Here is a 27,056-nt window from a genome sequence, read left to right as displayed (position 1 = left end):
TCCTTGCATCTTACCCTTTCATTAATCACCAATGTGCATAGTTATGCTTTTTTGGCCAAAGATTAAACTTAGTAAAGACATTTATTCATTTATTCATTTATTCATTTATTTAGTGGCTGCATTGGGTCTCTGTTGCTGGGCATGGGCTTTCTCTAGTTGCGGTGAGCGGGGGCTACTCTTTGTTGCATGTGTGGGCTTCTCATTGCGGTGACTTCTCTTGTTGCGGAGCATGGGCTCCAGAGCACAGGCTCAGTAGTCGTGGCACAGGGGCTTAGCTGCTCTGCAGCATGTGGGATCTTCCCGGACCAGGGCGCGAACCTGTGTCCCCTGCATTGGCAGGTGGATTCTTAACCACTGCGCCACCAGGGAAGTCCCCTTAGTACAGACTTTTAATCAGATATATTTTCTTTGCTCTTCAAATATAAACATGTGTCCACTGAAAGTGATTCTCAGGTATATATTTGTAGATAAGAAGATCAGTGGAGACCAAGAGCAATTTCTATATTGTTTATACATGAAGACTGGACTCAGGTTAGCCCATTTTGGTGATAAGTCTGTTCAAAGGGAGTCATTTGCCTCTGAATCCCCCCCCCCCCCGACTACTGTACACACAGTGCTATTTCCTGAAATTTTCTTGAATTTTCTAGTATGCCTACATCCTTTAGTTTGAACAAACAGGAGGTATTTTACAATCCTGCTAATTCTTTTTTTTTAAAGGTTTATATATTTATTTGTTTGCTTGTTTGTTTGTTAGCTGTGTTGGGTCTTCATTGCTGTGCAGGGGCTTCCTTTAGTTGTGGTGAGGGGGGCTACTCTTCATTGTGATGTGCGGACTTCTCATTGCGGTGGCTTCCCTTGTTGCGGAGTACGGGCTCTAGGCGTGAGGGCCTCAGTAGTTGTGGCTTAAGGGCTCTAGAGCGCAGGCTCAGTAGTTGTGGTGCACAGGCTTAGTTGCTCCATGGCATGTGGGATCTTCCTGGAGCAAAGCTCAAACCCATGTCCCCTGCATTGGCAGGTGGATTCTTAACCACTGTGTCATCACGGAAGTACCTTGCTTTCTAATTCTAATATTAAGGTACAAGTAACACAAAATGTCACTAAGAACAACTAATAATCTTAATATAACAGAGGACTAATAATATCTTTTCACACTTTTCTAGGCAATCATATATAAACCAAAGCTGATGAATTAAAAAACAGCATATTCTTTCATGGCATTAAAATATATTTGCAGTAATGGAACAGGAAAGAAAGCCCAGAGATAAACTACGGTCAACTAATCTATGACAAAGGAGGCAAGGATATACAATGGAGAAAAGACAGCCTCTTCAATAAGTGATGCTGGGAAAACTGGACAGCGACATGTAAAAGAATGAAATTAGAACACTTCCTAACACCATACACAAAACTAAACTCAAAATGGATAAAAGACCTAAATGAAGGCCAGACACTATAAAACTCCTAGAGGAAAACACAGGAAGAACACTCTTCAATGTAAATAACACCAAGATCTTTTTTGATCCACCCCCTAGAATAATGGAAATAAAAACAAAAATAAATAAGTGGGACCTAATGAAACTTCACAGCTTCTGCACAGCAAAGGAAACTATAAGCAAGACCAAAAGACAACCCTCAGAATGGGGAAAAAATATTTGCAAATGAATCAACAGACAAAGGATTAATCTCCAAAATATGTAAACAGTTTATCCAGCTCAATATCAAAAAAACAAACAATCCAATCAAAAAATGGGCAGAAGACCTAAATAAGCATTTCTCCAAAGAAGACATACGGATGGCCAAGAGGCACATGAAAAGCTGCTCAACATCACTAATTATTAGAGAAATGCAAATCAAAACGACAATGAGGTATCACCTCACACCTGCTAGAATGGGCATCATCAGAAAATCTACAAACAGTAAATGCTGGAGAGGGTGTGGAGAAAAAGGAACGCTCTTACATTGCTGGTGGTAATGTAAATTGATACAGCTGCTATGGAAAACACTATGGAGGTTCCTTGCAAAACTAAAAATAGAACTACCATATGACCCAGCAATCCCACTCCTGGGCATATACCCAGAGAACACCATAATTCAAAAAGACACATGCACTCCAATGTTCATGGCAGCACTATTTACAATAGCCAGTACATGGAAGCAACCTAAATGTCCATCAACAGATGAATGGATAAAGAAGACGTGGTACATACATACAATGGAATATTACTTGGCTGTAAAAAGCAATGAAACTGGGACATTTTTAGAGACATGGATGGACCTAGAGACTGTCATACAGAGTGAAGTGAGTCAGAAAGAAAAAAACAAATATTGTATATTAACACATATATGTGGACTATAGAAAAATGGTACAAATCAACCCATTTGCAAGGCAGAAATAGAGACACAGATGTAGAGAACAAACATATGGACACCAAGTGGGGAAAGCGGGGAGGGTTGGGGGGGGGAATGAATTGGGAGATTGGGAGACCAAATTGTACACTCTAAATGTATGCACTTTATTGTAAAAAATAAGAAAATAAAAAGTTAAAAAAATATATATATATATTTGCAGTATAAAATATATACCAATACGGGACTTCCCTGACGGTCCAGTGGTTAAGACTCCACACTTCCTCTGCAGGGGGCACGGGTTCAATCCCTGGTCAGGGACCTAAGATCCCAAATGCCGCACAACCAAAAAAGGAAAATATATCCCAACAAAAAATAAACAATGCAAAACAAACACATAATGAAAAAAACTGCTTGCTATGTTTCAACTGCTAAAAGATATATTTTAACAGAATATATCAGATTAATTTTTCTACCTAACTCCTGCTCTAGCTACCCAGGGTATATTGTGTCATTAAACAAGGCAATTTAATAAGGCAATCGAACTATAATTAAATAAGGCAATTTCCTTACAATTCTAAGATCTTTAAAATATTTTATTTGACAGGGTGTCTTATTATTCTTCATTGCTGTTATTTTTACATGGAAAAGTTGTCTGGTCTTTCTCTTTGAAATTCTGATGAAGAAAGATCTAGAGATTAAATGAAATGAATATTAACATTCACTGCAGGTGACAGCCAGCCTCCAAGATGGTTCACAATAGTCCATGCCTCCTGGTGTTAACACCGTGTGTGTGTATCCACTTCCCATGCTGTGTCACAGTTAGTCTGCATAACCAACAGAATATGGCAGTTCTATATGTTCTATATATTCTAAATATGTTCTATCATTTCTAATATTAGGTTATTAAAGATATCTGGCTTCCACTATGACACATTCACTCCAGTCTCTTTTGGATCATTCACTCTAAAGGAAGCCAGCAACCAAGTTGTGAGCAGCCCTCTGCAGAGGTCCATGTGATGAGAAACTAAGGCTTTCTAGGCCAACAGCCAGCGAGGAACTGAGGCTTCTTGCACAAGCCACATGACTGAACTAAGTAAAAATGGTCCAAGCCAGTCAAACCTTCAGATAACTATAGACCCTACCAACTACTGCCTCAACCTCACAAGAAACCTTGAGCCAGAACCACCCAGATAAGCCACTCTGGATTCCTGACCCTCAGAAATTGTGGCAGATAACATTTGTTGTTTTAAGCTCTTAAATTTTGGGTTGATCTGTTATACAGCAATAACTAAAGCATCACATAGGCAAGAAAGCAATCCTTTTAGAAGGTCTCTATTTTAAATAATGCTTGTTGTATACGAAATATACTTTCACTCTAAAAAGCAAGAACTTTCGAGACCTAGTCTATGAGTACTGAAATAAATTCTGTGAGTGTGCTAATGAAATTTTAGAAGAGTACATGGCAACTTAAAATATTCTCTAACAGGCAGTTTCTGACTTAACAAGAAGTTATCTATACCCCTAGCATCCACACCAGATTCTCTAATACTATTCTATACTAATACTATTCTAATACTAATACTATTCTAAATACTACCCTATACTAATACTATTCCAGAGAGAAAAGGCTAATTGCACATCTTTCACAGGAATATACAAGGTGAGCCTGCTCTTCCTACTGAGCCAGAAAACAAGACAGCTTTCAAAGATTAATGAAGATGTGTCAAAAGAACTTGGGATTCAGTCTGAAAGCACCCCTATCGACCAAAGTTGTAACAACTTAAGCAAGAAAAAGAATAATAATGGTAATGTATTTTAGCCCTATTGAATCAATGAAAATCACTAAGTATAGAAAGATGCTTAAAAGAGAACACCAGAAAACGGTTTTCATCACTATATGTGACAGCTATTAAAACAATCTCTTACAAAGAAATTGGTAATTAAAGTGAAATTAAGCATTTGTCCTAACTTCCTAATAGTAACTGAATTTAAAGGTAACCAAAGAACCTGGTTAATAAAGAAAGAGTCTACTTTTGAAGAATGAAGTTAATGAAAATAGAAAAATCTAACTTTATAAACCCTAACAAAACTACTAATTTAGGCAAAGACTGTCAACTGGAGTTATAACTCTTGGGTATATGGCTAATGGTGAAAAGAACACTCATTTGATGCCCCAGAACACCACAAAGATTGTTTTATAGTCATAAGAGGAAAGCATTATTATTCAATGGAGAGATCAGACTATCATCCTTCAAAATAGCAGTCAATTTCATCTTCACTAGGGTTAGGCCAACTAGATACCCTGTAATTTATAAAGCACAGGACATGAAAACCACATCATCTACAATATATTCTAACCAGAACTGTTTATCTTGAATCCATCAAGCCTTTAGAGATATCTTCCAGATTACACAAACACAGAAGACTGATGGAAAATTAAATAACACCTCAAGGAAGCAACAGGAAAAATCCAGAAGGTGGGACGTTCTGTAGGACTGACTTGGTCCCTTCAACAAGCCAACTGTCATTTAAAAAAGGGACTATGTTAGATTTAAAGAGAATTAAGGAATGTAACAACCAGATGCAATACATAGTCCTGGATTAAATACTGGTTTGGATAAACCAACTACAGAGGGTATTTTGGGGTCAACCCAGGAAATTCTAATATTAGCTGGGTATTAGAAAAGATAAAAAAGTTATTGAGGACTTCCTAGGTGGCACAGTGGGTAAGAATCCACCTGCCAATGCAGGGGACATGGGTTCGATCCCTGTCCCAGAAGATACCACATGCCGCGGAGCAACTAAGCCCATGAGCCACAACTATTGAGCCTGTGCTCTAGAGCCCATGAACCACAACTATTGAGCCCATGTGCCGCAGCTACTGAAGCCCACGCGCCTGGAGCCCATGCTCTGCAACAAGAGAGGCCACTGCAACGAGAAGCCCGCGCACAAGGCAGAGTAGCCCCTGCTTGACGCAACTAGAGAAAGCCCGTGTGCAGCAATGAAGACCCAACAAAGCCAATAAAACAAATAAATTAATAAATTAAAAAAAAAAGTTATTGAAATGTAAAGGCAGAGACTTCTAAATAAGGAAAGCAGCATTAAAACAGCATGTGCAATATATCTCATCTTGGTTAAAAATATATATACATGTATATACATACATATATCACAAATATGTACATACAAACACACACATATTCACAATAGAAAAAGGTCCAAAAGAATATGCACCAAGATATAAACAATGCTGAGTGATCTCCAGGTGGTGGGAATGTGAAGTTATTACTTTATTTTTGCTGGTTTCAATTTTTTTATGATGTACATATACTGCTTTTATAATAATAAAGTTTGGTTCATCCCTGTACTTGTAAGAAGAGATATGTTTAACTCATAAAGCTAGATAGCTATACTTGAAAACTTCTAAGGAAGATTTTGAAAATCCCTTATATCGGGACTTCCTAGGTGGCACAGTGGTTGAGAATCTGCCTGCCAAAGCAGGAGACATGGGTTCAATTCCTGCTCTGGGAAGATCCCACATGCCACAGAGCAACTAAGCCGTTGCACCACAACTGTTGAGACTGTGCTCTAGAGCCCGTGAGCCACAGCTATTGAGTCTGTGTGCCGCAACTATTGAAGACCATGCCCCTAGAGCCCGTTCTCTGCAACAAGAAAAGCCACTGCAATGAAGAACCCACGCACCACAATGAAGAGTAGCCCCCCATTCTCAGCAACTAGAGAAAGCCTGTGTGCAGCTATAAAGACCCAACACAGCCAATAAATAAATCAAATAAATAAATCTATTAAAAAAAAAATCCCTTACAGCAAATTATTGCCAGCATATGACCCTAAACAAAGCCCAGTAAGAGATGTAGCCCTAAATCTGAAACTCAATAGCATGGAATTACCATATTTTTCATTTGGCAGTTGCCGAAACAAAACGTGTAACAGGGACTTCCTAGGTGGCGCAGTGGTTAAGAATCCACCTGTCAATGCAGGGGACACGGGTTTGATCCCTGCTCCAGGAAGATCCCACATGCCAAGGAGCTACTAAGCCTGTGTGCCACAACTATTGGGCCTGAACTCCAGAGCCCGTGAGCCACAACTATTGAGGCTGTGTGCCACAACTACTGAAGCCCATGCACCTGGAGCCCATGCTCCACAACAAGAGAATCCACCACAATGAGGAGCCCGTGCACCACAATGAAGAGTAGCCCCTGCTTGCCACAACTCGAGAAAGCCTGTGTGCAGCAACAAAGACGCAATGTAGCCAATAAGTAAATAAATTTATAAAAAGAGAAAATTAAGAAAAAAAAGTATAACAGAGAAGTCTCATTTTCTAAAATTTAATCATGTTAAGTGTTATGAGAGGAAAGTGCTATGGAGAGGAAGCATTTTCAAAAACAAAAAAAGGATCATTAAAAAAATAAATTTTTGACACTGATCAATGCCAAGAAAATTTTAGCCCTCCACTTAAACGAAGCCCCATCCCCTACTCTCTTTGTATTCACTATTAAAGATCTGAGACTCCTTTAATCACCAAAAGGAATGGATTTATTAATTCAAAGCACACTGTCATAGATTAATATAGTGGTTAACTTAAAATTGATATATCTAATGCCTCTTCCTTCTTTTCATGAAGATATGTCATCAATTTTAAATAGATGAGGAAAGAGGAGGTATATTCAAGTATGCCAATGTTGCTATGGTTGAAAAAAGAGAGATAGAGTGGGGTGTATTATTTTTCAATTTTACATGACAAATGACCACGAATGTAGAGGCTTAAAATAACACAAATTGGGATTTCCCTGGTGGTGCAGTGGTTAAGACTCTGCACTCCCAATGCAGGGGGCCCAGGTTCAATCCCTAGTAAGGGAACTAGATCCCACATGCATGCAGCAACTAAGAGTTCGTATGCCACAACTAAGGTGCCCTCATGCCGCAACTAGGGAGCTGGTGAGCTGCAACTAAGGAGCCTGTGAGCCACAACTAAGACCCAGCACAACCAAATAAATAAATAAAATAAATAAGCAAATAATTTTTTAAAAAATAAAATAAGATAAAATAACACAAATTTGTGAGCTTACAAACCCAGCACAATATGGCTGAATTCTCTGTTCAGAGTCTCCTTGAACTAAAATCGAAGCATCTACTGGGGCTGTAGTTCTCATCCACGGCTTTTAGTCCTTTTACAAGCTCACTGGTTGTTGGCAGAATTCATTTCCTCCTCACTTCAACCCAGCAACAAGGCACCAAATCCTTCTCATGCTTCAAATATCTCTGAATTCCCTTCTGTACCAGCTACAGAAAGTTGCTCACTTTTAAGGGCTCACACAATTAGATCAGGCCCACCAGGTAATCCTGCTACCTTAAGGTCAACTATGTCATATAACATAACATAATCACAGGAATGATATCTCCTCATATTCACAAGTAGCAATCAGGGCATATAAGGTTTGGAGGAGGGGGAGCCATTTTTAGAGCTCTGACTACCACAGTCACAAAAAATTGTAAAAGTTAACTAAAAACACCTTTCTTACCTGTTAATAATGAACCATGCAACAGTTAGCATTCCTGCTAGCCAAGTTCCACTCATAAGCCAACTTGTAACAAATAAAGCAGTGACATATATTCCTTGCAATCCAAAAACAATGCCAATATAGAAATATACTGGCTCAATAATCTCCTAATTGGGGGGGGGGAAAAAGAGAGGAGATAATAGGATGACAGTACCAAATTTTGAGGATTCATAAATATGTGAGAAAATAAATATTAAAATCAAAAGAGACACATACATTGCTACCAGTTGCTTGATATAAAACGCTGGCAATAAGTTCTGGATATAGAGACATTTGCTGCACTGCATTTATAGTCTTCAGAGATACAGTTTTGTTATTGTGTGTCAGTTCATATACACCTAAAGTCAGAAAAATTTTTCTCCAGATTATTTATTCTGCTTTTACAAGAATTGAACATGTTATTCAGAGGTCATTAAATACTTTAAACTATTATCAAGAAGGATCTCAAAATATAATACCCTGTGCCTCATTTTTCCAATTTTTAAATTAACTACAAGAAAAAGCAATACTACATTCTGAGACAAATGTCCACGTTCAAGGGCTCCCACATAAAAGAAAAATGTTTTATTTTAGGAAAATATTGTTATTAAATATACAAATATAGTTATCATACCTCTTTCAAATGAAGGTGCCTTTAACATATCTTTATAATAAGAGTAATAAATGGCACTGTCACCCTGAAATGTGATTTCCCGTTCAAGCTCCTAAAAGAAAATGAAGTGATTATGTAAATACCAGTGTCTTAAATTTCAACTGCAATCTTTTTCTCTCTTCATATTCCGAATTAATGCTATTTACTTATCCTTTTATTTAAAGACATGTTTGAATTTTCCTTTAATCACTAGTGGCCATATTAATAAGGTTAAACTTTTCAATAATCTGGCAATCACTATAATGAAACACCTAAGGTTTAAACTGGATTGTTAACTCCTAAGTTACTTGCCTATTATATATAAGAAAAATCCAGAAGGAAAACCCAAAGTAGTACCATAAGGAGAACAAGAATAGTATAGCAGGAAATAAAAAATGATTGCTGAGGTATTAGAGATCATAATAAAAACATAAGTTTAAGAAGAAAGTACTATTTTTCTATTGCTATTTCATTTCCCTATGTATCCAGAACAGCAAGCCCTTAATTAGGGCTCTTCAAGAGCAGCAGATAACTAATCAGTGCTTTTCCAATGGACTTTCAGAAACGTAAGTAAATCTTAAAATTCCTAAAATTAGGCTATACAGAACCAAGAATACAGGTAGTCAAAAACATTGAAAACTGTGCTTTTAATGCTCAATCAAGCTTTCATAAATCTATAACCTTTTAAAATGAAATGTGTTTATTTTCATGGATAATTTTATCAATTAATACAAAAGATATCTGAGCAGTTTCCCCAAAGTTTGATCAACAGAACTTCCTAAGGTATTAATGAGGCGTTACCTAAAAAGAGTTCTATAGTTAAATAAATTGCGTAAAGGCTGGATTAAAGAAAGTTAAATGAGTTTCTTTATTGCAAGACTTTGCAGAGTTTCAGTATTCATTATGCACTATGAATCTCCATAAAGTCTTTCCTAGATCTATGTGACAACTGAACCCTTTTTTTTTCTCATTTAAAGCTTAGCAGTCTAAATAAATTTCCTCAAAATGATTTTTTATGAATTGATACAGATTTTTCTTCCTAAAATTTCAAAGATGTAAACTCTTAATCAGTGCTTCTCAAATTAAATGTGCATGTAAAACTCCTAGAGATCTTATTCAAACATAGATTCTGATTCTAAAGTGTGGCCTGAGAATCTGCAATTCGGAAAAAGCTCCCAGATGATGCCAATGCTCCTGGCTCATCACAGTGCTCTGAAAAACAAGGTTCTTGATGAATGTCTTTCAGATTTTCAAATCTTTGTTGTTCTCGATTCTGCCTACATAAGAGAATCACATGGAAAGATTTTGTGCAATATTGACCCCAGACACTCCCCCTACCCCACTTAAGAATCTGTGAGGGACGTTATTTTTTAAATCATCTTAGATGATTCTACTGTACATCCAGCGTTGAGAACTACCGATAGTTAATCTTCAAAACATTTTCAAGGAAATAGGCTATGCAAAAGCCTTGGTCAAATCAATATAGGTGAGTAATTATTCAGTTAAATGTTTTGGTGGTGTTAGATAAGTCAACGGCTTAAAAACATTTAGGCAGCTTGACTACTCACTCAAAAATAAGAACAACAACAAAAGAGTCTGGGCTAAAACAAAAACAAAAAAACTTTATAGAGTCAAGCAGTAATACCATGAACTTTGCCAATGCATATTACAGATATATATGATTGTGAAAGTAAGTTTGAAAACAAACTTATTCAAAGGCCAAATGAATTATGAATATAACCATAGTAAGTAAAGAGTCTGTGAGTTGCACATGATTTAAAACCAAGCATGAAACATACTAATATGAGGCAACATATTAATAAACACTGTTATGTCTGCTAATCATTTTCAGTACCTTAAAACATTCTAATCATATAATCTAAAGATTAAAATATTTTGATGCTGAAACTTCCACAGACTGTTTCTTAAATATAAACTACCAAAACTACTAAAAAGCTGACTAAACTTCGTAACATTTCACTGTCATCAAAAGTCCCTAATAAATCAATTACATGAAGGAAAGCAATTCTTTCTTCTATGACCTTGAAATACATTCTATTAAATTTTTCAAGGTTGATAGTGTGACTCAAAACAGCTTCCATACCATTTTGTTCCTAATGGCTTACAGCCATAACATAAGAAAGCACTTGTCATACTTCTCATGCATATGTTTTGACTCCCTGGAAAACACATTATTTAAATTAGTATTAAATATTAAAGCAAATGTTCACATGCTCAAAATTCTTTTTTCTTACCTGCCTGTTAGAAAACCAGAATTTCCGTTCATGGTATGCTGATAAATAGAGAGCATACATCATACCACTAGTAACTGCTGCAAGACAGCCAATGAATATCTTTGCAAAGCGCTGAAATAATATATCTGAAAAAGCATAATAAAAGTAATCAGTTGTGGGGAATATTTATATTTATGCACTTCCATTAAAAAGAAAAAGTAATCAAAGGTAGTATGTACTCTTGATATGATGTGACAAAAAAGGCATTCTAACTCTGTGGTCTTCCTCCCCAAAACCCATAATCTTAGTCTAATTACTAGAAAAACAGCGGACAAATTCCAACGGAGGGCATCCTATAATACACCTGACCAGTACTTCTCAAAACTGTCAAGGTCATCAAAAACAAGGAAAATCTGAGAAACTGTCACAGCCAAGAGTAATCTAAGGAGACATGATAATTACATGTAATGTGGTATCCTGGATGTGATCCTGGAATAGAAAAGGACATTAGACAAACACAAAGGAAATCTGAATAAAGTATGGACTTTAGTTAAAAATAATGTATTAGTATTGGTTCATTAATTGTAACAAATGTACCATACTAACAATAAAATGTTAATAACAGGGAAAATTCTATGTGTGTGTGGGGGGGCATGTAAAATGGGAACTCTGTACTGTACTATTTGCTCAATTCTTCTATAAATTGAAAATGGTTTTTGAAATTAAAGCCCTATTAATTTAAAAAAAAGGAATAAAAGGAATGTACTACCAAATACTAGAGGGAAAAAACATGTTCATTCAGAATTACTATTGTTATTCTTTTCCTTACCAAGAAACCTTTTTATTGAGGAATAACTTACATACTATGAATTACAGCTCTTTAAATTGTACAATTCAATGACTTTTGATGATTATGTATTGAAAACATTACATACCGGACTTCCCTGGTGGTGCAGCAGTTAAGACTCTAAGCTCCAAATGCAGGGGAGGCGCCTGGGTTCTATCCCTAGTTAGGGAACTAGATCCTACATGCAAGCTGCAACTGAGAGTTCACATGCCACAACTAAGGAGCCCAGAAACCACAACTAAGGAGCCTGCCTGATGCAACTTAAGACCTGGCGCAACCAAATGAATAAATAAAATAAATAATAAAAATAAATATAAAAAAATAAAATATCACATACAACTGTTGTATATATGTAAATACTTGACGAAAACATAAAATACATTTGAATTTTCTACACACAGGATGATTTAGTCCTGCTATAGCTATTACAATTCAGTATAATAATAACAAATACTGTATAATTTCACTTACATGTGGAATCCAAAAAACAAAACAAATGAACAAACGTAACAAAACAGAAACATAGTCATAGATACAGAGAACAAACAGGTGGTTGCCAGGGAGCAGAGAGGCGGAGGGAGGAGAGAAATAGGTGAGGAAGATTGAGAGGTACAAACTTATAGTTGCAAAATAAATGAATCACAGGAATGAAATGTAGAGTGTGGGGAATACAGTCAACAATTACATAATATCTCTGTGTGGTGACAGATGGTAACTTGAGTTATGGTGGCGATCATTTTGAAAACTACAGAAATATAGAATCACTATGTCATGCAACAGGAACTAACATAGTATTATAGGTCAATTATACTTCAAAACCAAACAAACTCACAGAGAAAAAGACCAGACTTGTGATTAAGAGGTGAGAGGTGGGGGAGAGGGAATTGAATGAAGGCAGTCAAAATGTACAAACTTCCAGCTATAAGATAAATAAGCACTAGGAATATAACATACAACATGATAAACATAACTAATATTGCTGTATGTTACATATGAAAATTGTCAAGAAAATAAATCTTAAGAGTTCTCATCACAAGGAAAAAATTTCTTTTCTATTTCTTTACTTTTGTATCCATATGAGGTGTTCACTAAACTTCTGTGATAATCATTTCATGATATATGAAAGTCAAATCACTATACTTATACAGTGCTATATGTCAATTATATCTCAATAAAACTATAGGGGAACTATTGATACTATGTATAAAATAGACAACTGATGGGAACATACTACACAGTATAAGGAACTCTACTTAATGCACTGTGGTGTCCTAAATGGGAGGGAAATCCAGAAGGGGGGGACGTGTATATGTATGGCTGATTCATTCTGATGTGCAGTAGAAGCTAACACAACACTGTAAAGTGACTATACTACAATAAAAACTAATTAAAAAAACAAACAAACAAATAAAAATAAAACTATAGGGGGAAAAAAAGATTCAGTAAATTAAGCCCAGGCCTAAAAGCCCAAAGCCCAGTGTTATGTTACTAAATGACTGACAGGTTTGTGAAAACAAACTTTCTGATTTATTAATTTAGCTAAACTAAAATCTTAGCTATTTTCAAAATATTATTTAATAAATATTAGTTTGCATAGCATACTAGAAATATTAAATAGAATAACTAGCTGGATATCACTAAATTAATAAGAATTATAGGGCTTCCCTGGTGGCACAGTGGTTAAGAATCTGCCTGCTAATGCAAGGGACATGGGTTCGATCTGTGGTCCGGGAAGATCCCACATGCTGTGGAGCAACTAAACCCGTGCGCCACAACTACTGAGCCCATGCACCACAACTACTGAAGCCCGTGTGCCTAGAGCCCATGCTCTGCAACAAGAGAAGCCACTGCAATGAGACACCCGCGCACTGCAACAAAGAGTAGCCCCCACTCACCACAACTAGAGAAAGCCCATGTGCAGCAACAAAGACCCAACACAGCCAAAAATAACATAAATAAATAATAAAATAAATCTTAAAAAAAAAAGAATTATATTCAAAATGCTTGAAAGACACTACTCAATAAACCAAATATTAGATCAGGGAATTCCCCGGTGGTCCAGTAGTTAGGACTTTGAGCTTTCACGCCAAGGGCATGCGTTCAACTCCTGGTCAGAGAATTACGACCCCACAAGCCTTGCAGTGCGGCCAAAACATAAAAATAAATAAATAAATAACATAAAAACTAAAAAAAATAAAGAATTCCCATGACACAGTTGTTGCAAAACTACTGTTTCCAACAGCAAGTGTAAAGCATTTGGCCTGGCACATAGTAAGAGATCAGTAAATACTATCATACACGACAATTAATTAAAGCAACGTTGACACAATGTAAACTATAAAAAGACTAATAAGAAAACTTACCTACAAGTGGAAAAATTGGCCAAAGTGCTACAAAGTTTCTAAACATGTATCTTTTCCTGTTTTTTTTAATTAAGTCTCAGACAATGACAAATTAATCCTAATTATCAAGGGATATTACAAAAAAATATTCAACTAAATCCTATGATAAATGCCTTACCTTAGTACTATTTTGTTTTTGAAAGAGTCAAAGCTGGAATCAAGCTATCAGTGCTTGGTATAAATGTATAAATTTTAGAGAAAATAAAGAGCTCTGGGCCCTGGAAATTATTCATTATAAAATTATCATGGGAGGACTTCCTAGGTGGCGCAGTGGTTAAGAATCCGCCTGCCAATGCAGGGAACACAGGTTCGAGCCCTGCTCTGGGAAAATTCCACATGCCACGGAGCAACCAAGCCCAAGCGCCACAACTATAGAGCCTGTGTTCTAAAGCCCTTGAGCCACAACTATTGAGCCTGTGTGCCACAACTATTGAAGCCCACACACCTAGAGCCTGTGCTCCACAACAAGAGAAGCCACTATAGTGAGGAGCCTGTGCACCACAATGAAGAGTAGCCCCCACTTGCAGCAACTAGAGAAAGCCCGTGTGCAGCAACGAAGACCCAATGCAGCCAACAAATAAATAAATAATTTTATTAAAAAAAAAATTATCATGGGAGTTCCCTGGTGGCCTAGTAGTTAAGATTCCAGGCTTTCACTGCAGTGGCCCAACCAGCGTTCAATCAGGGAGCAGATATCCCACAAACCACGTGGCCAAAAGAAAAGAAAGAAAAAAAAACTGTAGGATTCAATTTCACACAAAGTAAAAAAAAGAGAAAAAAGAAAAAAGTGTAACATTGAAATAAATACACTGCCAAATTTTTAAGAATAGTTATTATCTACTGGAATTACTCAAGTATTTTATTTTTATTATACTTTTCTCTATTTTTCATATTTTCTACCATAAAAGTGTATTTTTGTAGTCAGGGGAAAATACTATTTTACAGTAGCTATCTCTAAATTGTTTAGATATCTTTCTTATACTGTATTTTCCAAAACATTTTAAATTATCACTCTATTAGTCAGCTTGGCTATAGTAAAAAAGTGACCCTCATACTACCAGTGGCTTACAAAACAACTATTTATTTCTCACTCATGTCACTGTGGATTTTGGGTCAGCAGTCACTCTCCACTCAATTGCAGACTTCAGATTAGCTGTGGCTCTTTTTGTATCTTCAGAGTTCCAGAATGGGATCAGTCCCTATTCGGGACATGCTATTCTCATTACAGAGGAAAAGAACAGGAGAACAGGCAAAAACATGCAATGCCTTTTACAATTTCTGGTCAGAACTAGTACACTGCTGCTTCTACTTAACATTCCATTGACCCAGGCAAGTCACATGGATAAACCTGAAAATGGGGTAGGGAAGTATACTGCACTTCAGAGGCACTCCAAATCACATGGTAATGGGAAGGAATGTATAATCCACTTTCAGGGAAGGGAGAAAACATCTGGGAACAATAGAAGGATCCACCAGGGTTTGCCCCATTAGTCACAAATATTTACTTCCCTCCCAAAGGCAAAACACACTCACTCCTTGTCAAGAAAGATACCCCTGAGTCAGAAAGAGAAAAACAAATATCGTATATTAACACATATATGTGGACTATAGAGAAATGGTACAAATCAACCCATTTGCAAGGCACAAAGAGAGACACAGATGTAGAGAACAAACATATGGACACCAAGTGGGGAAAGCGGGGAGGGTTGGGGGGAATGAATTGGGAGATTGGGATACCAAATTGTACACTCTAAATATATGCAGTTTATTGTCTGTTAACTGTATCTCAATAAAAGTTCTTAAAAAAGTAAAAAATAAAAATAAAAAAATAAAATAAAATACTGCTTTTACTAAGTCACCAAAATAAAAAAGAAAGAAAGATACCCTAAGAGCAGCTTATTCAGCCTGCTGCCTGCATGTAGAAGGTTAGGGACTCATACATCATTTTTTAAGACATGAATACTTGTGTCCTTCTTAATCTAGTCTGGCAGTTCTTTTGACAGTACGTCTCTCTCTAAGCTTAGCCAGCAATTCTCCTAGGTATTTACCTAAGAGAAATAAAAATAGATGTCCACAAAAAGATTTGTACAAGTATTCATAGCAACCTTATTCATAATAGCTAAATACTGGAAATTACTCAAATGTCCAACAAGAAAAGCAGGAATAAACACTTACAGCAAGATGAATGAATCTCAAAATGAGTATGTTTTTAAAGGATTACATATTGAGCTAAGTTAAGGAATCCAGACACAAAGGTATATATGTTGTATGATTCCATTTATATGAAATTCTAGAACATGGAAAGTTAGTCAATACTGAAAAATATCAGAATGGTTATTTTGCTGGGGGGGGAGGGAGTACAGGGAAAATCTACTGGAAAGGGATACAAAAGAACTGTATGGGATAAGGAAAATGTTATGTATCTTAGTTGTATGCAACTACCAAAACTCATTTAATTAAATACTTATGATTCTGTGCATTTTATTGTATGTTGGTTATACCTTAATTTTTAAAAATTAAATCATTCATTTTTGCAAAGAAAAGAACAATTTCATTGTACCTACTTGATTCCAGTCAGCTCCATACTCCAATAACTATAACCAGACATGCCTCTCTCAAAGATTTAACTACAAGTATTGTAAACTCATCAAGCTTTATCTGTCACAAAAGCCACATCCTTTGTTCTTTTTCCCTGAGTGCTTTATTCAACTAAAAGGAGTTACTAGGAGCTACTTTAATCCATTCACACATTTTAACAAACTATGTGACAGTCATGCCCTTGATTTGGGCCTTGCCCTAAAGATTCACCTTAACCAGCCTTTGTTACTCAAAGTATTTCTCATTTTTATTGAATATTTTTCACTAGTTGAAAAGACAAACAATACTAACTTCAATACTACAAGTCCCAGAAATTTTGGATTTCTATTTTCCTCTTTATTCCTGCTTGCAAATGGGCCAATTCTGTTCTAATGCATCTCTTTCCTGCAATCAAAAGCAGCTCATATTCAAGGTACTCTAGTAATAGTCTATTTTGTGATCTTGTTATCTAAAATAATAAAAAAAATAGTATTAAAATTGCAACTATTCACAGGAAACAGTGTTATAAAATGTTTTGTCACACATAAGATGGATAACTATTTTCCAGCTCCCAAAGCGTTTTTTTGTTGCTAACCTTTGAAGCAGATCTGTAAGTAACTCACTGCCTTTATCTTATTTGAGCGAATTTATATAAATGGGCCCTGAACTCTCCATGGGAAAGAATCTATTTGCAAAAGCTCTCCAGACCCTAAGGATGGCATATTCTCCAAAGCCACTTTAAGATATGGTTCAGGAAGATAACAGAAAAGGAAGGAACTACAGAGGATAAAACCAAGGACCACAGAGAATAATGAACTGGGAAACTACTCCCAAGAAATACAGCTAGAGCCTAACCAAGAAACATTCCCTACCCTAGAGAAGGAAGACCTCATATTTACCTAGTAGGATTTCAAAATTGCTTTGGACCAGTGGTTAATGTGTCTCTTGCTCTTATGCTGTCCCCATCCAAAAATGTATAATGGGAGAGGGGGCATGTGCAGAAAAGAGTTAACATAGCAGGCCCATAACTGCTTTGCTAAGAAAAGCCTGCTTACAAGACAGGCTCTTGGCAGACATCTGGGAACCTGCATTTCTAAAGGGTTCCCACCATTTTCTAATGTGTGGTTTACTGTGCCTAACTTATTTGTGCAAACAGTGTGGGTCATACCTACTGCTTTCCTTCTGGGAGTCTAGAATTTTCGTATGCATTAAGCAGAGGGTACATGACCAGCCACCAGTAAAAACCCTGAGCAGAGTTGCTAATAAGCTTCCCAGGTAGATAAAACTACAAATGTCACAAGTTGATGCTGAAGGAATTATGCATGTCCTATATGACTTGGAAGCTTCTGCCTGGTTTCTGGTAGACTTCAGCCCATAGGTCTTTTCCCTCCGCTGATTTTGTTTTGTATTGTTCACTGTAATAAATTATAGCTGTAAATATGATTAAGTTCTGAGACCTGTGACTCCTTCTAATCCTGAACATGAGGATGGTCTCAGGGACCCCTGACACAGAGCAGATAACTTGTCTTTTTAATTCATAGGTCTCTGGATCAGAATGAGTCATAGCTGATCCTGCTGAAGATAAGAAAAACTTGGGCTTCAAGACTGATCCCCTGGGACTTCCCTGGTGGTGCAGTGGTTAAGAATCTGCCTGCCAATGCAGGGGACACAGGTTCAATCCCTGGCCCAGGAAGATCCCACTTGCTACAGAGCAACTAAGCTGTGTGCCACAACTACTGAGCCTGTGCTATAGAGCCCGTAAGCCACAACTACTAAGCCCACATGCCGCAACTACTGAAGCCTGCGAGCCTAGAGCCTGTGCTCTGGAACCAGAGAAGCCACCACAATGAGAAGCCCATGCACGGCAGCAAAGAGTAGCCCCTGCTCTCCGAAACTAGAGAAAGCCTGCCTGCAGCAACAAGGACCCAACACAGCCAATAAATAAAAACAAATTAAAAAAAAAAAAAAAAAAAAAGACTGATGCCCTGACTGGCTAAGACTGAATGTCTCCCTTGGGGTTAGGGAGGTACCAAGTGTATTTTGTCTGAGGTGGAGAAATAAATATTTATGACCAAAAGGCCAGAATGTGGTAGACTGTTATTATTATTCCCAACTATTTTGTCCTTTCCTATAAAAAGATTTTTCCTCCCTGCCCATTACCATGTGACTTGCCATGCTTTCGTGTAGTCAGACTAAACTTCTCCAACCCACTGTCTGGATTGATTATATGACTTGGTTGGGCCAAAAGAATGTGAGTACAAGTGACAGTGTGCCAGTTCAGCAGAAACTTTAAGCAGTACTGCATGACTCTGCCTGTTCTTCTGCTTTTTTTTCTCCGCCACAAGAAAAACACATCCCAAAGAGGAATTGTGCCTTCATGACTTATGAAGCTATATTAGTCAACCTACAGCCACAACATGTAATGTTAATCAGAAGTAAATGTATTTTGTAAGTCTGTGAGACTTAGGAATTGTTCTACCGCAAAACCTAATAGGAGGGGGCTTCCTAGGTGGCACAGTGGTTAAGAATCCGCTTGCTAATGTAGGGGACACGGGTTCGATCCCTGCTCCAGGAAGATCCCACATGCCACAGAGCAACTAAGCCCATGAGCCACAACTATTGAGCCCATGTGCTGCAACTATTGAAGCCCACGCACCTAGAGCCCATGCTCCACAACAAGAGAAGCCACAGCAATGAGGAGCCCGTGCACCACAATGAAGAGTAGCCCCCACTCACCGCAACTAAAGAAAGCCCGCACACAGCAAGAGAGACCCAACACAGCGAATAAAATAAACAAATTAAAAAAAAAAAACAAAACCTAATAGAAGCTGACCGATATCACCACATACTTAAGACAAAATATGTTTATACATTTAAAATATTACTGTAAAACATACAACCTAACATAACTATTTTTGTAATAGCACAAAAACTCCAAATCTCTCTAACTTACGTTTTGGAGCTCTTTCAGGAATTGGAGTGCTGTTGATTTTCTCTTCTTTGGCAGATTCTTTATTTTCTGAAGACTTTGGCTTTTTTCTTTGGCGCAGTTCTGTAGTTGGTCCTTAAAATATTTGAGAAGTTATTGCAATGTGTGTATCAAATTATTCTGTCTATATCTCAAACTGATTTACTTTTACTATACTTAGGCAAAAGTCCCATGAAGAACTATTAGTACCAAAGATAACTTTTTTCATAATTATTTTAGCACTCCCCACAAAACTTTCCTTTCCTACAAACAAAAAGACAATGTAAGTTCTGCCTCCAACCCGTGCTTTCAAAGTCCTATTGATAAACTGAACTTTTCTCCTGAAATGATGCTATTTTCAAAACATCCCCAAATAAGTAAACTCTTTTCCAGAATGACTGGAGAACAAACTGTCATTTAATAAACGAGCTTATGATTCTAGTTACCTGAGAGTATAACATGCATCATTTACGAGTTAACAATTTTTAAAATATCAAAATATAGGGACTTCTCTGGTGGCGCAGTGGTTAAGAATCCGCCTGCCAATGCAGAGGACACGGGTTTGATCCCTGGTCCAGGAAGATCCCACATGCTTCTGAGCAACTAAGCCGGTGAGCCGCAACTACTGAAGCCTGCACACCTAAAGCCTGTGCTCTGCAACAAGAGAAGCCACCGCAATGAGAAGCCCATGCACCACAACGAAGAGTAGCCCCCACTCGCCACAACTAGAGAAAGCCCGCACACAGCAAGAAGACCCAACTCAGCCAATAAAATAAATAAAAATTTAAAAAATAAAAATAAGAGTATAATAAAATACATTGATCATAAAACTGTACTTCATTTTTTAAACTAATCCTGAAGGTTCTGCAGAATTTCACAGTGCTGTGGCAACATTATCATTCAACAGCCTTAGAGATTTAGGTATTGGAAAACAGGCTGAACCTATAAAAATCCCTGTATTTGAGAAACTCTCAGAAATTTTCCCAAAATTAGACCATCTACTCTTTCTATACCTGATTTAAAAAATGTAATGCAGAAAGTACTTCCAAATCAGTAAATTCCAAATTAAAGAGGAATTGACTATATTCAACTTAACTACTTTTCTTCCCTAGAGTTAATTATGAGGTAGACTATGTCATGTAGGTATAGCACACTATGATGGGCTGTCAAGGCTTAAGGCGGTATAAGAATTTATCTCCTTCTTATAGAAGCAGAGAAGAGTTCTTTCTTTTCTCTTAGTAATGGCTAAAAGCTACGAAAAATGAGCCTAAAAAGAGTCAAAAAATGAGAAATGAATCAGCTCCTGTTGCTGATGATCAGATGGCTGATTCTCTAACATTACTGTGGAAAATGAGTAAAATGCATTTTAAAATAGCTTCAAAGCAAATTCATGTTTGCTAAAATATCTTTAAACACTGGCATACTGAGGGAAAAAATGCTGTATACTTAGTGGCTTCTGTCTGACTAGTCTAGTTTTTAACCATTTCTATACTATTTATAATTTATTTCATAATCATGTTAAGTAGTAAAGTCAGTGAATACATTTGAAAATGACATTAGAAAAGCCATACCATGGGTATTGAGTATTTTTGCATACAAATCTGGGACAACTAATAAATATTATTATATTCCTTCTTCATGATTTCCTTTTAATTTTCCCCTGCTATGGGTTAAAGCAAAAGTTAGAAGCAGTCAACAAGAATGAAAATTTATGTAAAGCCAAATGAAGTCCTCAGATGCAAGTTATTGTTTTAAATTTTATTAAAAAAGAATACAAGAAAAAAATATAAACACAAAACATTTACTTAGTAGATACACATGCATGATTTAAACACATTAATAGTACTGGATTTTTAAAAAAATTTAATTGGGCAACTTCAGAAATCAAGTTAACAAATCTATTGAGGTAGTTAAATTATGTGAACAATGGGTTAGACAGGGCTTTTTTATTAGACAGAGTCTAAAAGCACACATTTAAGATAAAGATAATTTGGGAAGGAAGGGTATATTCACATAGAAAACTGTTCTTTTCAAAAAGCTATCATTTTTCTTTTTTAAAAATTTTCTCTATAAAATGAATCACTTTACAGGGATTTTAATAGTGTTCTCTGTGCACATAAATGGTTTTTCTGTTTCATTTTTGTTTGTTTTTGGTTTTGTTGGCTGCACTGCACAGCATGCAGGATCTTTGTTCACCAGCCAGGGATCAAACCAGCGCTCCCTGCAGTGGAAGCGCAGTCTTAACCACTGGACCACCAGGGAAGTCCCAAATGGGTTTTATTTATAAAATTTATAAAAGTTTACACAAAAATTTTGCACAGAACCCCAAGTTATTTATGAAGTATATAAATCTTAGTCATCTCTCAAGAATCTATATTAGCAATGCTTATCATACAAATAAGTAATCTATAAAGGATCTATAACACTATATTTTCTTTCTTTTCTTTTTTTTTTTTTGGCCATGCTACACCACTTGTGGAATCTGAGTTCCCCGACCAGGCACTGAATCCAGGCCCTCAGCAGTGAAAGCAAGGAGTCCTAACCACTGAACCACCAGAGAATTCCAACACTACATTTTCTTGATTCTAAGATGCCATATATTTTAAGATACTACTTATTAAGTTTTTCGAGGGGAAAAAAGGCCCTACCATGTTAAACACATGCACTGATTTTAATACATGCCAATTTCAGTGGCATTAAATTGTGGGAGCAAAAACTACTTCTTGAGAAATACAGTAACCTTTTTAACCAATCTCTTCAATCTTGTCCCTAAATTTTTTGCCTGTGACCATAGATCAAAAATGGATGCAAACTTTAGCTCATTTCCTTTATATTGATCTTTTAACTTCATAATTATAAACAAAGCCCAGAATCTCTAGGTCGATAAGCAACAAAGGCCAAAGCAGTGGACAAACTAGATTATTAATTCTGATAGGAAAGCTCTGGGATAGAACTAAAGTTTCCTTTTCACTATCTTACACTTTTAGCATTGTAAAGAAAAAGTCAAAGTAGTAAAGCAACTATACTTCAATAAAAAAAAAAGGAATCTGTCCATATCAAAAATAAATAAAGAAAAAAAAAGTAAAATAAATAAAAATGATAACATAGCCACAACAATAACCTGCTATTTCAGTCTCTGGCCTGGTGATCTTCACATAAAATAGTTAACAGGCTACAAACAGGCTTGCAAATGCCCATCTAGACTATACATAGCAACTTCCAAGTGAAGTGTGAATACTGCTCTACTCAAAGCTGTCACTTTTTTTCTTTGCTCTAACATTTCTTCCAGGAAACATAAATACCATGACCCTCTACAGCACCAAGAGAAGATGAGATTTCCCAGAGTATTTACTTAGAGAAAAAGTGGGACAATGAAGAGGATCCAAGTGAATGTGAATGATAAGAAAAAGCAACATAAAGAACATCTGGATACAAGTAAAATAGACTATTCAGTCTAATTTTAATACAGTGAATACAAACAATATGCATTTGAAAAAAAGTATAGAGTAACTAATAAATGGAAAGTACTCAGAATAATGCCTAGCACATGGACATGTTACTATAAATATCATTACTGGGTTACAATAAATGAGAATTTACTCATTCATTGTTCACTATTATATCCCAGTACCTAACTTACTAGACAGCCAAATATTTAATTAAAAAATCTGTTGAATGAAACTATAATTTAACAAAACCACAATCCATTAATTGTTCCAAGTAAGACGTATTTCACTGCTTTGGATTATCTGTAATTATACAAACAAAAAATCATTTTTCATTTTATATCACATAAGTAAATTTCACAAACTTGTATGGTTTGTGAAATCATAACTGGTTCCACATCATATTTTTTCAGTTAAGTGCAACTTTAACCTCTTAAAACAATTTATTTGCAAGATATATATTATATTAAAGACTTTTAGTACTGCAGTATTAATTTTCTTTATGCTTTAACTTAAGTGCTGGGACTTCCCTGGTTGCGCAGTGGTTAAGAATCCGCCTGCCAATGCAGGGGACAGGGGTTCAATCCCTGGTCTGGGAAGCTCCCACATGCCTTGGAACAACTAGGCCTCTGCGCCACAACTACTGAGCCTGTGCTCTTGGGGCCCATATGCCACAACTACTGAGTCCATGTGCTGCAACTACTAAAGCCGGCGCACCTAAAACCCGTGCTCCGCAACAAAAGCCACTGCAATGAGACGCCAGCGCACGGCAAAGAAGAGTAGCACCGCCCCCCCCTCCCCGCCCCGCCACAACTTGAGAAAGCCCACGTGCAACAACGAAGCGCCAACACAGCCTAAAAAGACAAAAAACAAGCAAAAACCCCTTATCAACCTACCCCCAGAGATTTGCAGTTAGAAAAGGAAAAAATATCAAAATGGATTACATATGCTGCAACCAAAGATAAAACCAAGGCAACAAACAATTACATTCTTCCTTACCAATCACAAAGAGTTTTGCTTTTGAAGCTGTTTTTAGGCAGAAGTGTCTTAAATTTAGATCAGTGTTAACACAGAAAACGTAAGGAAGAGGAGGCAAATATGAAGCAAGAGTGAGCATAGGGACAGAGCAGCAAACAATTCTTACAATTAACTTTTTAAATTGCTTTCCACTGAATTCTTGAAACTCCCTTCTTGCACTCTTGATTCAAGAAGACTTCAATCTAAATAGATCACATTCACAACCCCCCTCAATAAGGTAAAAACTCATGTTTTCCAAAAGAATGAAAAATCTAACTGCTCAGTCAAGGACACCACTGCATCTATGCCTGAAAGTAGCGTGCCTATCATGAAGATATCACGACACGCATGTTTCCTATAACATCCCTCACTAGCTAAGTTCCTCCCAACTCCCCATTTTTCTCTCATACCTATCAATTTCTATGAATAAATACTGAGGGAATTAATTTTCTTGGCATTGGCCCTGAAGGGGCATGAAAGGCTTTCTCCAGCCCACCCACTTGCGCCCTCAAATCACTCCTTGGCTTCCGGATGCTTGCAAAACCACTTACATCCCTTCTCCCTTTGCCATCTCCTCTTAACCTGTGACTGAACTTGACCTTCTTCAGTTTCTGCTAGTTCATCCCCTCCCAATCCACCTTACCACGTTTATCCTAAACTCTTGCCTCCTTTTATCCCCTTGGCCTGCTGCTCCTCTCACCCGGTGGTGACTCTGTATTTGTCAGAATCCACAGACCTCTGAAGAACGCGCTCAGGCTGAAGGGCATTTCATTTGGTTAAACAACTAACACTCTCGAAAACGCACTCAGTACCTGAACCTACATCTTCTGAACCAAAGTATATCCCTCACCGCACTGATCATCTGCTCACAGCCCTCCCTCTCAACCACCCCCCGCAAGGCATTCTCTCTTCCTACCCGATTCCCAACTTCAAGGGGCACTTCTGCTTCCCACTAGAGCCGGCGCAACTCTGGGCCATTTACTCCGCCGCTTCTGAATTTTTCGGCACACCTCCCCCCGCCGCCCCGCTCTTTCCCGCCGGACCGCCGCGGCCGCCCGCCGCTCCGGCCTCGGGGCCCCTCGCGCCCCCGCCCCTCTTTCCCTCGGGCGACAGCAGGCGCGCTGGACTCCGGGGCGGTCACCTTCTTCCTCCGCCATCGTCCCCGCGGAGGCCGGGGCGCCCCTCCGGCTCCCGCGCAGCCCGGAGTGTCCCGCCCTCCGCGTTGCGGAACCCCTCTGTCTCCCCAGGCCCGCTCCCGGCCGCCGCGCCCCCACTTCCTGACCCGCCTCCCTCCGGTGTCGCCGCCAACGGCGTCCCCCCGGGCGGCCCTGGAACCAGAGTGCTGGCAGCAGAGAGCGGCCGGAGCGTTTGGCGGGCGCGCCTGGGCCTGCGCGGGGAGGAAGGCGGTTTGCGGGTGGCGCCGCCCACGGCGGGCGCTCCGGGCCCGCCCCCCCCGCCCCGCCCGCCTCCACCCTACCCCACCCCCACCCCCCACCCTGTCCTCCCTGCCCCCAGGAGGCGAGTGCTGGGGGTGTGGAGGATCGGGTCCCGCTGCACGGCCTCCGTTCTCCCGTCCTCACGGTAAAGGGCGCCCCAGCGGGCTTTCTGGGACTCAGTTGATTGGACTCAGGTACTCAAAGAATATCGAGGTCCAGCCCCCGCACTCGTCCCATCTTACAGAGGGGAAACTGAGGTCCAGCGAGGGTAAGTTGCAGAGCTAGGCGGAGTCAGAGCTGGAACCCAGGGCTCCTGCATCCTCAGGGTGCTTTCAGAGCGTGGCAAAACCCTCTGGGTTGGCGCATTGTTTTAGTAGGCCACTAGACATTTACAAGAAAGAAGCTTGTGCCTGGAACTCAGTGTTTTTAACCACCCAAACTGGTTGAACAAATGTATTTGCATTTCATGATATTATTTTATTTATTTTTTACGATTTATTTTTTTTTAAATTTATTTTGATCGAGCCGGGTGTTAGTTGCGGCAGGCAGGATCTTTTAGTTGTGGCATGCGGACTCTTAGTTGTGGCATGCAGGATCTAGTTCCCTGACCAGGGATTGAACCCCCCTCTCCCTGCATTGGGAGCCGGAAGTCTTACCCACGGGACAACTAGGAAAGTCCCCATGATATTATTTTAAAAACAGTAATACTATGGTAAGTTCGGGGAAGGGGATATATTTAGATATTCCACAACAATGGAACCATGGTTTTAACTTGTTATACTGTTTGTCTTCACTTTTATTACACCTGGCATTCTCCAAACAGACCAGGATCTATCCCCCTCAACAGTACGAAGAAGTAATTTAGGAACTGACAAAATGCCCATAATAGAATGAGAGGAAAAAAAGCACAAGAACTGATGTCATGGGGTAATTACGGTTGTCCCATTCTTAGCAGACAGCAAGAGTCTCCTTCCTTTATCAAGTTAGGATATTTGGGGAGAAGCTATCAGTTTTCAGTGCTGTGCAAAAACAGTTCCAGGAACTCTTTTTATGCCTTTGGTTGCCTGTAAATATGTCTTGCCTGTCAAACAACACTGGACCAGGAGTTAGAAACACTGGTGGAAAATACCAGTTGCCCAGAAAATGCCTGGGTCTAAGCAGAGAGAGAACAAAACTGTCAGCCGTTGAAAACCGCAAGAGGCCATGTACACAAGCAGAAGATTTCAGTGCCCAGGTTATCAGATGATAAGCAAGCAGAGCTCCACCGCATGGGAGAACACTACAGTGGCCACTGAGGGCCACTGTTTTCTAAGTCAAGGGTCTTGAGGTGATGACCATTCCTTCTGTAATTCCTTCATGATCACCTCAAGGACTTAATTGTAAATTTAAGTGTAATTTAAATTGTACTGCATGCCCTATACAGTAGTGGAGAGAGAGGAAAAAATAGCTTCTGAAAATCAAATGGAAATGTGAGAGGAGAGAAAATTATTCAATCTTTAGATACAAATCAGTGGAATAGTGATTGTGTTCCATAGTGGAAACATTCTTCCCTTGAACTCTAAATCTCCAC

General features: G+C 38.2%; 1 protein-coding gene across 1 annotated transcript in view; it reads right to left on the bottom strand.

Moving 5' to 3' along the window:
* DPY19L4 (dpy-19 like 4) overlaps positions 1-27,056 on the bottom strand; it is a 72,523-nt gene that overhangs the window by 40,366 nt on the left and 5,101 nt on the right. The window contains exons 2-7 of the mRNA XM_057737000.1: positions 25,192-25,437; positions 19,573-19,683; positions 10,815-10,939; positions 8,542-8,632; positions 8,145-8,266; positions 7,890-8,035 (exon numbers count right to left, since the gene is read on the bottom strand). Coding sequence (XP_057592983.1) covers positions 7,890-8,035; positions 8,145-8,266; positions 8,542-8,632; positions 10,815-10,939; positions 19,573-19,683; positions 25,192-25,437 — 841 coding nt within the window. The remainder of the gene's footprint in view (positions 1-7,889; positions 8,036-8,144; positions 8,267-8,541; positions 8,633-10,814; positions 10,940-19,572; positions 19,684-25,191; positions 25,438-27,056) is intronic.

Source organism: Hippopotamus amphibius, chromosome 5, assembly GCF_030028045.1.
Source record: "Hippopotamus amphibius kiboko isolate mHipAmp2 chromosome 5, mHipAmp2.hap2, whole genome shotgun sequence".
Classification (NCBI taxonomy): domain Eukaryota; kingdom Metazoa; phylum Chordata; class Mammalia; order Artiodactyla; family Hippopotamidae; genus Hippopotamus; species Hippopotamus amphibius.
The sequence above is the reverse complement of the archived record's forward strand: the minus strand, read 5'-3'. Positions and strand labels throughout refer to the sequence as shown.